A 14131-nucleotide genomic window follows, 5' to 3' on the forward strand; every position below is an offset into this window, starting at 1 on the left:
CAGGAGGCAAGCACGGGACTGGCGCCGCCTGCAAACAAACACTTTCCCACATTTATACAGGCTACACAAAATGTACCCAGACAAATACAGCAACACATGCCCGTGGTGCGAAGGAACACCGACATTGGAACACATAACATTCCAGTGCACGTTACGTCCGGCGGCTGCCACCTCGCCGCAGCTGGACAACACTCTACATACGTAACTGGTCGTGGGAGGTGCGACTCGCGGAAGTGAAATTGGGAAGCCAACTGGCGACCCTTGACCAGGCCCGGCGAGCCGCTGTAACCAGGGGGGCCCTGGAGGAGGGGCTCCACCCACCATAACCAAACCTCTATAACAATAAACGTTTACTCTCTCTCTCTCTCTCTGAGTGGAGGACAAAAAATCCATTGCTTTGTAGCAAATGCTAAGGTTTTGAGGACACTTTTGAAATGCCGTGAGGCTGATGTTTCACTAATGCTGAACAGGGTAGCCAGCGATGAATAGCTGATGCCAAGTTTCAATTTCATCAGGAACAGCAGCAGTCGGTCTTCTTTAGATACGTCACGTCTGCGCTCAGTCAAGACCGGAAACACACTCAAGAGCGCTTGTACTCCTTGAAACACTTTCGTGGCCAGCAAAATAGCTTGTCCGATGGTCTGGACCACTGTGCTTGCTGGCAATGTTCGGAATGTGTTGCACTTCACAGTCGCGTGTCTCGTGGTGGGTTATCTGCGTTGACAGGTTGTTGCCTTCAGTGCAGCAAATAAACACTGAATAGCTTGTGGTCGCGCTGCTCATCTCCGATGTTTGAGTTTCCTAAGAGAAATTTCATGTTATATTAGGGAAGTGCTGCTCTCACAATTCTAACACTTGATAGCAATTAAAAGGTATAGGCTTTCACATGTTCTCAAAAGGTTTGTTATGTGTCAAATCTTGTGAGGATAACTAGGGTACAAAACTGTCAGTGCAACAGCTGATCTACCATTTCTATATCGCTGCATTCTATTCATAAAGCCATGGCTTTCATGTGCAGCAGACGCATTTCATTGACATGACTGCAATTTGTTTTCAGCTTCTACAAAGACTGCCAATTGCTTCTGTTTACACAAAAGCACAACCCAGAAGACTAGGTACTTAAGAAGATACTCTCATTCTTTTGACATTTACTTCACAATTACAGCAGTGAGCAAGGTACTAAAATCACTATCGGTATAATCGACTCCATACTTTTAGATACGACAGAAATTAGAACCTTAAAAGAAGGACTCTGAAAGAATTATGCAGATCCAAATGCAAATGCTGGAGTATTAATGAAGCAAAACTTTAATGGAGTGGTTAGTAAATGCTGTACAACTAAGGACATTGCTTGCCAATTGTGCTTACTTTCATCCATATGCAACGTGTAATCTCATGCAACAGTTACTTTTATGTGCCACAAACGCAACAATTTCTATATCTCTTATGCCATGTTGGCACTTAATTGTAAATACATTTAAGGCTTTTATATTCCTTGTGTAACAGTGGCACATACTCATTCTGGAAAATTAGCCAATAATACGCACACACTGAATGGCTAAATAATAAAAAATAATGTACCTGAAGGAAGCCATTAAATACAATGCGCTTTTTCATTAAAAAATTGGTGTCCTTTAGATATGCCTACAGGCCTACATTACGGGCTAATGTGTTATGTATGAAATAATGTTTTATTACACTGAACAGTCATCCACTTCCTCGCACACCTTGTTGGTTAACATACAGTATATATAATCCTGTAAGCTGGTGCTACCATTCAGAGCAAATATAAGCTTCACATATGCATCCACGAATATGTCAGGCAAGAAGCCATAGATTCATGCCAAACTGCAGGAAGAGGCAAAGAATGGTTTAGTTCAAAATTTTCTGCTGATGAAATGTAGTGGGGTGTTTCTGCTAGTGCAGAGTCTCTTATAAAGCTCACCACTGATCTGGCTGCTACGTGGACCACAACAGCAGCACACAACAGGTTCAGGCCATCCCATGCATCCATAGAATCGCCAATCACCTCGGCTGGTACAGAGATGGCACTGCTGCTGGCGTCTTCAGCATCAAATTCTGCTACCTCTGCCGCACAAGGCGCTGCAGTAGCCGAAGCCGCAGATCTGTGCATCCATCTGCAAACGCACGGAAAGCTCAAGTGTGACAACCTCTCTATGTAATTCGGCCAGTAACCATGTCTGCTATAAAATGCGATACCACACCACAGGCCATATTTTATTTATGATGAAGGCACGCAAGATGCAATATCGAAAGAAAGGCTTATGTGTTGACGGTTGTCGAAGGAAAATGAAGTATATTTGATATCCCTAGCAAAAGTGATATCGTAACAACAAATAAGGATGAGTGAATAACAGCAATTCAACAACATGAAAAAATTTATACGCCTCAGCATCGCAAGTGAAATTCAGCTGAAGTTGCGGCTACAAGAGAACTCCACCCCCCACCCCCTTCTGTTGTGGCTGCTTTTTGTCCCATGCAGCCCAGTGCCCCAATTCGTTGCATGAATATATTTTGCATTACTGCAAATATAAACCTTCAGTTGAAATTCAGTGTTGTGTTGACTGGTCACTCTTACTCATGCTAATTCTTTAGCTTTTCTTTTTTTTTGCATTATGTATCCACTAGCCCAACACCAAACCCTCCTGAAGCGACAAAAGTAAGCGCGTGTACAAGGGGCCGTCCGATGCGTATCATATATAATTATTTACCGCGGCACGAGTAAAGCAGGTACCTCCTGAACCTGCAAATCTGTGCAGCAGGAGCCGTGGACCACTTCTTGTAGACAGGTGGGAATATTGTTGGCAGGTAACCCGGATGATTCTCCATGTTGCTTTTTTCTTCGTTGACGAAGTGCCTCGAACAAATTCTCGTATTGTTATTCGGGCTCCAATGTGAGGGGTCATCACCGCTGAAACATATGACAGAGAGCTATCAGCTGACACTAAGTAACGCGAAGACTGAACAAATGTGTGCTAGCGTGCGCGAGAGAAATGCTAATTTGCGAACACTCGACGTGCGGTGCAGTGCACTCCAGCCTTAGTTCTGTTCTACGCGTGAGAAAACATCGGCATGATTGAGTCCGGTTCCAGCACTCGCGTCTTGATCCCGGCGCAGACACGAGCTGCAAGTTGGCTTATGAATGCACAACAAAAGCACACTGCGTACAAAGTCCCCGTACGGAGCGCTTACGAAGCTAGATTTGACAAGTAACAACCACTACACGTTTGTTTTGGAGCGAGACGTGCTAAACGACTAACAGCAGGAATCAGTTGACGCGCCTTTATGCAGTTGTCACTTTACTTGGCCGTTTACGCCTTCGTTCGTTTAACGGAAATTCGCAAGAGCGACACTTACTTGACGCGCCGAACCGCGACGATCCATTTCAGCCGCCGGTTTGCTTCCAACGGTCTTGAAGGGAAGCGGTAAAATTTGATGGCGTCATCCCCTTCGCAGTTGTGGCAATCCTTGATGCAGCAGTATCTGCGCTTGTTCTTCTTCTTCACACGTCTCACGGAGGAGCTGCCGGAAGGCAGCGGTAAACCCATTGTGAAATTGGAAAACGAGGCTGTGTGGCGTGCTTGAGCGCAGTACGAACAAATGTGCCGCGGCGGCGAAGGCCTACCCACGGGTACTCACCGCCGCTGCTAGGTGGCGCGACGTGTACAGCCAAACTGCATTGCAGGTTGGAGACGCGGACCATTACCGACCGGCGTGCACTGCTTCTGACGACCGAACATGCCAGAGAAACTATCATCTCCGCATTTGCAACGAGTTGCTCTTCAATGCCTACCTACAGCTGCGCGAACTACCAGGAACCCACGGTTTGCTCACCATCGCGAGCCTTAACGAATGCGAGCCAATGATGACGTGCCCAACAGACTTCGAATCGCACAAGACAATTGTGTTTCTTCGATGGTTACTCAGGACTCACGTCTGCGTCGTAGGCTTTGACCTTGACTTCCTTGCCATAGAAAGACATGACCCGACCTTCTGCGAAATCCTGCCTCAACAGTCCGCGCTGAACAGGATAAAGCTACAGTTCATTGGACCCACCTCAGACACATTACGCAGCCTCCCTACCTTGCTTGACGAGTCTGAGAGAACTCGAATGTCGCATCTCGTGGAGGCGCACGGACGCGCTGGTTGCCTCACTCGCGACACTTCTGCCAACGAGTTGCCTGACTTCGCTAACGCTGGAAGAGGTCTTTCTCGACGGCGAGCCCGCGAAGAGATTCTTCAAGGCACTCGCTGCGAACTCGAGCCTCAAATTTCTCGACCTGAGTTACTACAACGCCGAAGCAAACGAGACGGGCGTGACTGCGGAGAACGCGAAGACCACCACATTGCGGGAGAGTTGGTCAATTCCTGACGCGACTTTCAACACAATGCTTCTCGGGAGGTCATCCTAGCCAACAGGAGGCTTTCGATGCTTAGCATTGATTCTATTCTCCACAATGAAAGATGCGTGGAGTACCTGTCACAGAATGCGACGCCCTCACGAAGCTGACCATTGACGCGAAGTGGCTATGGAGTGTCACGATACCAGAATCCACTTTCGAACGCTGTGTGAAGGCGCTGGTAGAGAACAAGACGTTGGAAGAGCTCGCCCTTCCTTACGGCTTGTGGAGTCCGCGGAAGTGGATCGCATTAATCGCGTTTCTGCCACAAAACAAATGTCTAAAGAACCTACACGTCTCGGGAAACGATACTGTTTTGTGTAAGAGTCCAGCACGTCCTTGAAGCACTAGAGCAAAGCGAGTCGTCAAAAGTTTCTTTCGGAGCTAATGTACACGGTTACAGACTAGACCTCATGAAATTCGGGGCATTTTCAAACATGGAGCTTCAGTGCCCCGACAACGTGACACTGGCCGCTTTAGAACGCCTGCCTACGTTGCCTCACTTCACTTCACTGTCGCTCGAAATCTCCGAAAGTAATTTGATTTTGTTCACCTCTCTCGCCAAGTACATCCGGGAAACGACCGTACTACGAGAACTAATCCTGGTTGTCAGCAAAGACGAGGTCCTTACGAATGCACCAACCCCGTGCTGGATAATGCTGTGTGATGCCATCCCGCCTAACGCGAGCATTGGAACACTCACGGTTGCCACTGGCAGCAACAAGTACGAGGAGTGCCTGGCTGACACAATCAGCCGCAGCAGGAACATCATGCGAGTGACACTGGTACTGGGCAATTTTCTCCAGCATCCTACGGACTTCGTCTAGCGACTGTCGAGGAATATTGAAGACAACCACACTCTCCTCGAAATCATTCTGCTCATTGATGAGCTCGACGCCGAAGGAATGAGATGCTGGCTCTCGGTCTCGCAAGCGACCCGAAGGAACGCTGGCCTAATGGCTCGAGCGAGCGGTGTGTTTTCCTTTCCTGCACTGCTCATCTCGACTGGTAGGTGTATCTGAATTTTTTGAATGATAAGGTAAAGAGGTATCTCCTGTGAATTGAACACACCGTGAGGTAGTGTTTTGAATATTACAAAAATTAGAAGCACCGGGAGCCAGATCTAGTCATCTGAGCTCTGTTCTAACCTAACCTAATCGAACCTAACCTAGATATTTGCTGTAAGTGTATTCCCCCCTTATTAAATGCCATCGCAAGTTCCTATCAATATTTTGCCATACTGCAAATCTTATGTGAGATCATAAAAAGGATACGCGCCCAACGACAACGTACGAAGTCATTAAAAATGCTAAACAAGACGTTTGCAATAGGCAACTGACTATGTGTAACATAACGAAACGTAGGCAACTTTGACCCTATACCCTGGAGTAACTGCAGTTTGAAAAGACAGTCATTACAAAAGTGCTTACCCTAACTCACGGTGTAAGGAATATTATGAGAGGTGAGCGAACAGCGGCTTTTCGGCGTGCTGAGCGCACGTTGGCGACTCGCGTGTGCTTCGGCCATCCCCAGAGTGCGGCGCTATAGGTTCGGGGGCCGCCAGCTCGTTCTAAAGGGCGAAGCACGGGGGCGCTATTCTGGACACGCATGGCGGCTGCACAGCCGCCATTATCTGCCATGTTTACTCTCTTATTGGCTGTGGCGAGCTCACGTGCCTTGAAATTTTTGCCGGGAAACGGAAGTTTTGCGAAATGTCATTTTGTGTTTTCATCAAGATGACGAAACGTGACGTGGAGCTGCAAATGTTATGGACTAATACATTTTTTTTGGTCCTTGGCAGATATATTGTGATGTTAGTGCTTCAAAAAGAATGTGAGCGGTGGCGTGCAGAAGCCAGTGCAATGCATCTGCGATTGCGCGAATATGTGGTGGCGATTCAAGATATGCGCCATGCCAGCTTGCTGATTGGCTGAAGGAATATCTCGTGAGGAGCGTCACAGGAAGGGCTGTTTCGTAATCGTCATTTTGACGATGCGTGACGTTGCACTGGGCCGCCATTGGTGAAATTTTCCGCCATAATTTTTGCTGCGACGAGCCGCGCGAATTATGCTAATTAGCAGCCATATGCAATGGCAGCCGAGAGGAATGCGTATCGCCACATTTTCCCCATCGTTTGGAGCCACGAAAATCTTTTGTTCATAACGCGTGCTCATAGTATTTGCATCGCTCTCGGGTGGTGTTGGCATTTGTGTTTGGGGCAATCATTTTTTTAAAGAACGTGTTTATACAAAATAATATTGGTTGAACATAGCAAACTTTCAGCAATGTTGTCCACTTTTCACTGCTGCATTTGTATTGTAATCGAGATTAATGCCTTTTCGCACAATCAGACGTTATGACAACGGCCTCTTTCTAATTTATAAAAAGAAATGTACGCAAGGCGGCGCCTTGAAGTTTCCTCCCGCGGTGCGAGTAACCAGCGAAATGAACAAGAGATGGCAGCGCCGGCGCTTGCGTCGCGCTAGTGGTTATCTCTGGCGCCCGCAACGCTATCGGTGATATTCGGCCGTTTCTCAGCCAGCCGAGTCGGGCTGAGTCACTTACGTTTCACGAAATAGCGATAACGTGGCCTAGAACGTGCGCGCATCACCACTGGTAGGTCGCGTATGTTGTCTCAAGCAAGAAAACAAGTGCGTTGGCGCCAACATGCGATGACTCATTGCATTTCCCGGGGACACGCATCCTAGCTATTGAAGCAGACGACGGCTTGTACGCAGCAGACGACGGAAGCGCGATGCGTTTTCGACGGAACAATCATAAGCTTCGAGATAGCTGCTTTATTTTTACTGCGGAGGAAAACTGTTTTGCTTTACCGATAACGCTACATTCAGTGTCTTCATTTCAGTTTCTTAGGCGAAACGTCAAGTTGGCGTCACGTTACGTAAGCAAAACTGGGCCACCAGCGCCATTTTGTTTGCGTCGCGCCTACGTCACGCACCGAAGAAAATGGCGGAATATCCAGAATAGCGCCCCGGATGAAGGAAACTAAGGAGAGGCTCTGACGTCACTCTTTGTGAAGCAAAAGTGAAGCCGGAAGTTGGCGTTGCTCATGGCGATGCTCCGCCTTTTGTGCCACCCTCCTCTCTTGTTTACATCTTTTGCGAAACCACGCCGCGCTGCGCGTGGTTTCGCGCGCGGAGCGCGTGCGCTCGCGCAACATCCGGCAGAGCACGGTGCAGGTAACACAGCGCCAACGTTCTTAGACATACTTCAGTTTCGCAGCTCCCTATGCGAGCCCATTGGCCGACGTGGCCGAAACGGGTATCACTGTCACTGTGTTTTCTTCCTATGTCCCCGTCTTTTTTGCGGTCAATATGATTTGCAGTAAATACCAACTAGGCCAAACTGATGTTCTACTGAAGGGTGTCACTGAAACTACCGGCGCTGCAGTCGCGTCTTTCGTCATGCGCCGCGCGTCGTCTGCTCCTGCTGCGACGCGTCGTTTGCACCAACAGGCCTGTAGGCGCTTATCCGTCGGTAAATGTAGTTTAGATACGCAGTCTGAGTTTTGTGACAAACCTGCCGCGCGTAAGTAACGGGGACTTCACGGTGTCTGTGCACTATCGGCGCTGCAGTGACATATCTCTCACGCAGCGCGCATCGTCTACTCCTGCGATGTCATCTCTGTGGTGGGTCGTTTTCCCCGACTGGCCTGTGCCGTTTGCTCTTTGACGACTGTGTTTTGGCTGCCTGAACTATATTTTATGCCAAGGACCTTTGAATGACATGTATAGCTAGTCTTTAGAAGCTGCAACTACACCGCAAATGAGAGGTTGTGCACTGCGATTCCACTTTTCAACCAACTTTTTCCCTATAAAAGCGCCACGGTGCTCCCTTCAGCGGGGGCTTTTTTTTTTGCTGCTTATTCTTAAGATGTGTATTCATTAAAGACGGCGAGCGCCTGTGCAGACGTAGGGACATTAACGCATCACGCCTAGCAGTCGCTTGAGACAACGCTGTGGTGAATTGATCCACCCCCGTCAACGCTTCTTCGCCTAATAAATTTAATTGACACATGTATTTTTTATAGTTGTCCGCGAATATTATGGGACGTGCAAATGAGTTGGAAGTGATCTGTGAGCAGTGAAAAGGACGAAGTTATAAATACTATGAACATATTTATGTCAAAGCTTAATTCATTTTCTTTTTGACGAACAAAACAAACAACAAATACAGTGACACTTTTTATTTACTTTGTGCACAAAAAAAGTAATTTTGAGCTACTTTTGCTCAAAGCAATTTTGCCCTCTTTCTGGCTGCTTGCACCTGCTCTGTCAGCGAGTTATCGACGCCAATCAGCACAGATTATATATGAAATAAACTACGCTAGCTTACCTGTCCATATTTGTGCTTGAGCAAATGGTTGCGTACACACTTCAGGGCATGTGGCACATCTCACAGGAAATAAAGGTACGCGCTCAGGCAGGCATGTATGTGGAATCTTGTGAGAAGGTGAGGTTACGCTGCCGCTGATTTCCATCTGCTGCCACACCGAGCGATTGTTCCCAGCTCCGTCACTGACTACGGCGATCACCATATATAGCACCATGTTTATGCAATTGCATTACATCTTGCAACACCAGCTCTGCTAAAATACTGCCAGGCGCAGCACCTTTCGTGGCAAAGCTAGGTGGCAATCGGTTGCACCCAGCTCTCCAGAAGTGGTACGAACATCAGCACGAACGCATGATCTGCAAGTTGGTCAGTTCCTTCATTTGAAATACCACCGTAGTCCACAAAACCATTAAGTTTGAAGGTTGACTTGTTGAAATTGTACGCCTGGCGCAACTTAATTTCATCCAAAATCAGTGTGCTGAATTTCTTCCCATCTGCTCTGTTGCCCAGCTGTTTTCCAACAGCTTCCATGCAGAGAGGATTGAAACCATACTTGCATGGTATTCCTTTCAGAATTTGTATGAGACGGCTCACGGAGGGCAAGGGCAGCATATTCATGCTCGAGGGCTCAGAAGCCAGGCCTGAGTCCGCATTGTACCGCGCGCCACACGGAGACTTTGCTTTCAACAGTTTAAACGATGTCATAAATGCAAGGAAGTTCGGCCAACGCTTCCTCGATTCTGTTATCGGGCATTTCAGAAAGCCTTCTTCAGAGGCAAAATTTCATTATTTTGCTTTTGATGCGCAGCAGCCGCCCTTAAGCAGCCTCTTCTTCACATTGCGTAGTTTCTGATATTGCTTGAGCGTTGCGCTCGGAGCCTCAATGCTCAGTCGAAGTTTCCTCTGTAGACGGAGACAACGCGCGCAGACTAGTTGCTTTGTAAAGTACATTGCACTGCTTGTGGTACATATTATCTGATGTCACCGTGTCACGCTGCCTGCTTTCACGCCCGCACACATGTTCGAGCTCTCTGCTTCTCTCGGGATTCTTTCCACATTTGCAATGCTAGTCGCAGCTCGAAATAGCCTCTTGTAAATTTTGCTGTAGCCGTTTATGCAGCAAGTACCATCCTCTTCAAGTACAACAGTTTTCATTACTCACAGATGCCTGGCTACCAGTTGCCTCATATAAAATATTCCGCATCGCTTCTGTGTTGCGTCGTCCTCAACAATTTCGAACTTCCAGAGCGTAGAAGGCAGTGTCATGTTCGTGAGCTCGTTGAGCACCAAGTGTGTAGCGCACATTTCTGAACTTCCTTCTTCCAAGCCCAACAGCAGGTTTGGATTAAGTTGAAGCGTTATCACTACAAGCTTCGCCCAATGTACTTGCCGGCACTTGCGCTCGTTCTTTTGGTGGACGTCGCTTTCGCTTCACATTTTTTGGCTTTGAGATGTGCTCAGGCAGCCCAGGAAAGAGCCGAAGAAGTGGGCCGGGAACAAGCATCCATTTCCCGCGAGGAATCAATATTTCTTTGTTACCCATAACATGCTTGTAGTATTTCAAAATGTCGTCGTCCTCAAAGTGGAGTTCACACACTTTTGATTTGTTTGTGAGGCGTTTGTCTTTTCGCTGTAGCATGCGTTCCCAACTTTTAAACTCTCCAGCGTCTTGCGGCGGGTCGAAAACATGGTGACCAGCGGCATCGTGTCTTAGGCTGCTGGTGCAGCCGGGGGCAAAACAAGACGGCATAGGGAACTTCTTGCTGTCATGAGACGCCGAAACGCTTCTTCAAGAAGCTTTTCAAGAGAACAAATCACTACGCATCACACAACACCTACAAAACGGAGAAGGATAACGACAGACGATGCAGCGCAACCAACATGAAACCAGAAGTGAAAGCAGAAGTCATGTTTCAAGTTCATTACCAGAAACGCATTTACAATACCTAGCTCAGATACAACAAACTTTCACAACGAGGTTCAAAATTAAGAACTGTGAAATAACTACTTCTCAAAATTGAAACCGAAAATCTACCAGAAATGGAGCAACTTCTATCAAAAACGAAACAAAAAGTGACGAAAGACGCGATCGCAGCGCCGCTAGTTCGCGTGACCACCACTTCGGCCATCTCCCAAGCGGAGCTGCGAAACTGAAGTATGTCTAAGAACGTTGCACAGCGCAACAAGACACGGTGACTAACGCAAACCCGCCCACACAGCGCCTTTGCCATGGCACGAAACCTACCAGAGTAACACGTGTGAGCGCTCAAAAAATCAGAACAACGCCGCCATTGTGGCCCAAAAGGCGTGGCCATGCAGCAAAAAAAATAAAAAAGCAGCAAAAAATGAGAACCTATACGTCATTTCCGCCACACTTTTCTCCTAGCGCGCGGAGGGGGTAGGGCCTCTCCTTAGATTTGTCCTAGCGCGCGGAGAGGCCCTACCCCCTCCGCGCGCTAGGAGAAAAGTGTGGCAAAAATGACGTAGAGGTTCTCATTTTTTTTGCTGCTTTTTTATTTTTTTGCTCTATGGTCACGCCTTTTGGGCCACAATGGCGGCGTTGTTATGGTTTTGAGCGGCGCTCACACGTGTTGCTCTGGTAGGTTTCGTGCCGTGGCAAAGGCGCTGTGTGGGCGGGTTTGCGTTAGTCACCGTGTCTTGTTGCACTGTGTTACCTGCACCGTGCTCTGCCGGATGTTGCGCGAGCAACCACGCGCAGCGCGGCATGGTTTCGCGAAAGATGTAAACAAGAGAGGAGGGTGGCCCAAAAGGCGGAGCATCGCCATGAGCAACGCCAACTTCTGGCTTCACTTTTGCTTCACAAAGAGTGACGTCAGGGCCTCTCCTTAGTTTCCTTCCTCCGTGCAGTTAGGGTATGGTGGCTAGACACCATAGTTAGGGTGGCTAGAACCATAGAGTTTAGCTAGAACATAGTTTCCCACAAAAATTACTAGAGGGAACTCTGGCGCTGCAGTCGTTGTCCTACCATGGGAATGATGGAAAGTACATGGATTTGTCTGATCTTCGTGCTTGTGGATTCAAACGTTTTTGTGGCTTTGTATATTACGCTATATAAATCTTATTGTCGTATATTTCAGCGCAATCTATAATCTTCGAAGTGCAGAAGACGCCGGGAACGCGTACAATTGCTATTCATTGCAACGATTGAGCTTGTCTATGTGGCCAAATCGAAACGCGCCAAGCGTCTCAAGGCACTGGCATGCCCGCGATAAATTCATAAGTGCGTTTCATTCGCTTGTCGATACATGCATCCGTGGCTTAATGGTTTCAATATCAGGCTTCTGTACTGGAGTCCTTGTTTTCGAATCCTACCGTCGGGCAATTTTAATGATGTTTATTTAATTGTTTATTACGCAGTACACTGTTGAAAAAGACGAGTTTACAAAGTCACAAAGCCGTTTGAAGCCAAAAGGACGAAGTTTAGGCAAATCCATGTACTTCCCATGCTGGGACAAACGCTCCCATTGTAGCTCACGTAGACACTAGCGCCAGAGTTCCCTCTAGTAATTTTGTAGGAAACTCTATGGGCTAGAAGGGGTGGCCACCCTAACGCAGTTGCGCACTGAGGAGGAGAAGGAAGTAAACTTTATTACTCTAGAAAGAGTAATTCAGTGGTCGGGCCAGATGTCTTGATCTTCTATTGGTTGATGAAGATCTCCGGCCTGCATGGTTGGCGCCCCTATTAGCCTCGAGAACGAACTACAGGGGCGCGCTGCGAGCGCCGCTCGCGTGACGTCAGGGCAAGGACGCGCGCCTGTCGTCTGCTACAGTTCGGGCGGTGTCCGGGCGCTTTCTGCGGTGTTTTCGTTTGCTCGCCCTCGTTCTCTCTGCTTGTATACTTATGGCGGTCGTCTCAAATATATTTTTACGACGTCCTCATTTGCGAAAATTTATTCAAAGAGCTTATTTCTTAGACGATAATGCAGCTCTCGAAGGCAACGCTACTGTGCCAGCCGAAGGAGCGCAGACCAGCCCATTGCGGGTTTTTCAATCGACAACCGCAAAAATATAGAAAATAAGAATCCAGTTATGATACCATGCCTGCCGCGGTGCAACAAGCATGTCAAAGACGCTGGCTATATATGACTCCTACAACAGTTACAATCCGCTAAAACTGGTTTACTCACGATGAGTAGTTTATGGTGTAATATCGAATTTTTGCGTTTCTTCACAGAAACGCTCGGCAGTAACACGAGGACTTAACTAATACTGCAGTTAGGTTCTACAAGCACAACTTGCTTCTTTGACTGCTTCTTAAAATTAGGCGGTTCTTCACGCGTTTATTTTAAGCGGCGGTAATTTGAAGTAAAGCTAATGAAGGCTTACGTCCATTTACAGAATACAAAATGGAATGTACCAATATATATTCCCTTTTCTGTGCTACACGTTCAACTCACTTGAGAAATTTACTGGTGCTTGTTGCTTGAGGAATATACATGACGAATTTATTTGGCGAACTGACACAGGCTACTCGGCCAAAATTTTTCAGTGAAATATGCCTGTTGGACCGCATGCTGCAGCCAGAAAGAAGTCGAAGCGTCAATCATTAGTAGTATGGGACATATTGAAGATATAATTCTCCTGTGGACGGTCAAAAATCAAGTGAATATATATATAAACACCTTGTGGTGTTTTCTTTATGAATGTTTGCGATTGGAATTAGAGCAAACTTTATTTTGCCTGCAGTTGGGCGAGGTTCTCTTTTTTTTATGTACCGACGAAGCGAATAGTTCTCCGTTTGCATAATTAAACAACGCTGGATCGAGACATGGTGAGACAGAAAGTGCTTGAATTTTCTAAGCAATCTAAGCTGCGCTGTAGTAGCTCGAGAATATTTGAGCCATTCAAAGTGGAGCTGCATTTTTAAAAAATGCTTTATGGTTTCAATACGGAATCGTAGTGAACTGATGGGTTTCACGAACGAAGCGTGCCTCGCCATACAGACAGTCGGTTGCTACCGTTACGTGCTACCGTTGCGTGATGGGTGTGCCATATTGTCGATAAAGGCTACTGAGGGCCACTATGAAACATTTCATCGCTTGCAATTGATTGGCTCTCAATATTAACAACGAAACTTTTCTCTCAGGTGATTGCTACTATGGTATTTGTGAATTAACTATGTAAATACTCTACATGATGCGCCGCCGTGTTAGCAGCCATGAGCGATTCGTTTGTTGGAGGCCTGTTTCGGAGAGGGGTGAAACTAGCAGTAAACTTTTTCATAAAAAATCGGCGCCTAACTCTTTCTTTTACGCATTAATAAATGGCCATATTTGACTAGAACAACTCACCAGAGTAATAAGAATCATGATCACAGCTTCGCTGGGCAATGT

The 14131-nt window shown here is 47.1% G+C and overlaps 1 protein-coding gene across 2 annotated transcripts; it reads right to left on the bottom strand.

Moving 5' to 3' along the window:
• Positions 1-335: 335 nt before the first annotated feature.
• Positions 336-3677, bottom strand: LOC139051400 (THAP domain-containing protein 6-like). Of its 2 annotated transcripts, none has more exons than XM_070528418.1 (3): positions 3379-3677; positions 2756-2932; positions 336-2138 (listed from the first exon to the last, which is right to left on the bottom strand). In XM_070528418.1, exons 1-3 carry the CDS (start codon positions 3567-3569, stop codon positions 1796-1798), a joined length of 711 nt encoding a protein of 236 aa, XP_070384519.1. In that variant the 5' UTR covers positions 3570-3677; the 3' UTR covers positions 336-1795. The 2 variants fall into 2 exon arrangements, with proteins under 2 accessions (XP_070384519.1, XP_070384520.1); XM_070528419.1 differs by having other exon boundaries at positions 2733-2932.
• Positions 3678-14131: the final 10454 nt, after the last annotated feature.

This window comes from Dermacentor albipictus, unplaced genomic scaffold (assembly GCF_038994185.2).
Source record: "Dermacentor albipictus isolate Rhodes 1998 colony unplaced genomic scaffold, USDA_Dalb.pri_finalv2 scaffold_11, whole genome shotgun sequence".
NCBI lineage: Eukaryota > Metazoa > Arthropoda > Arachnida > Ixodida > Ixodidae > Dermacentor > Dermacentor albipictus.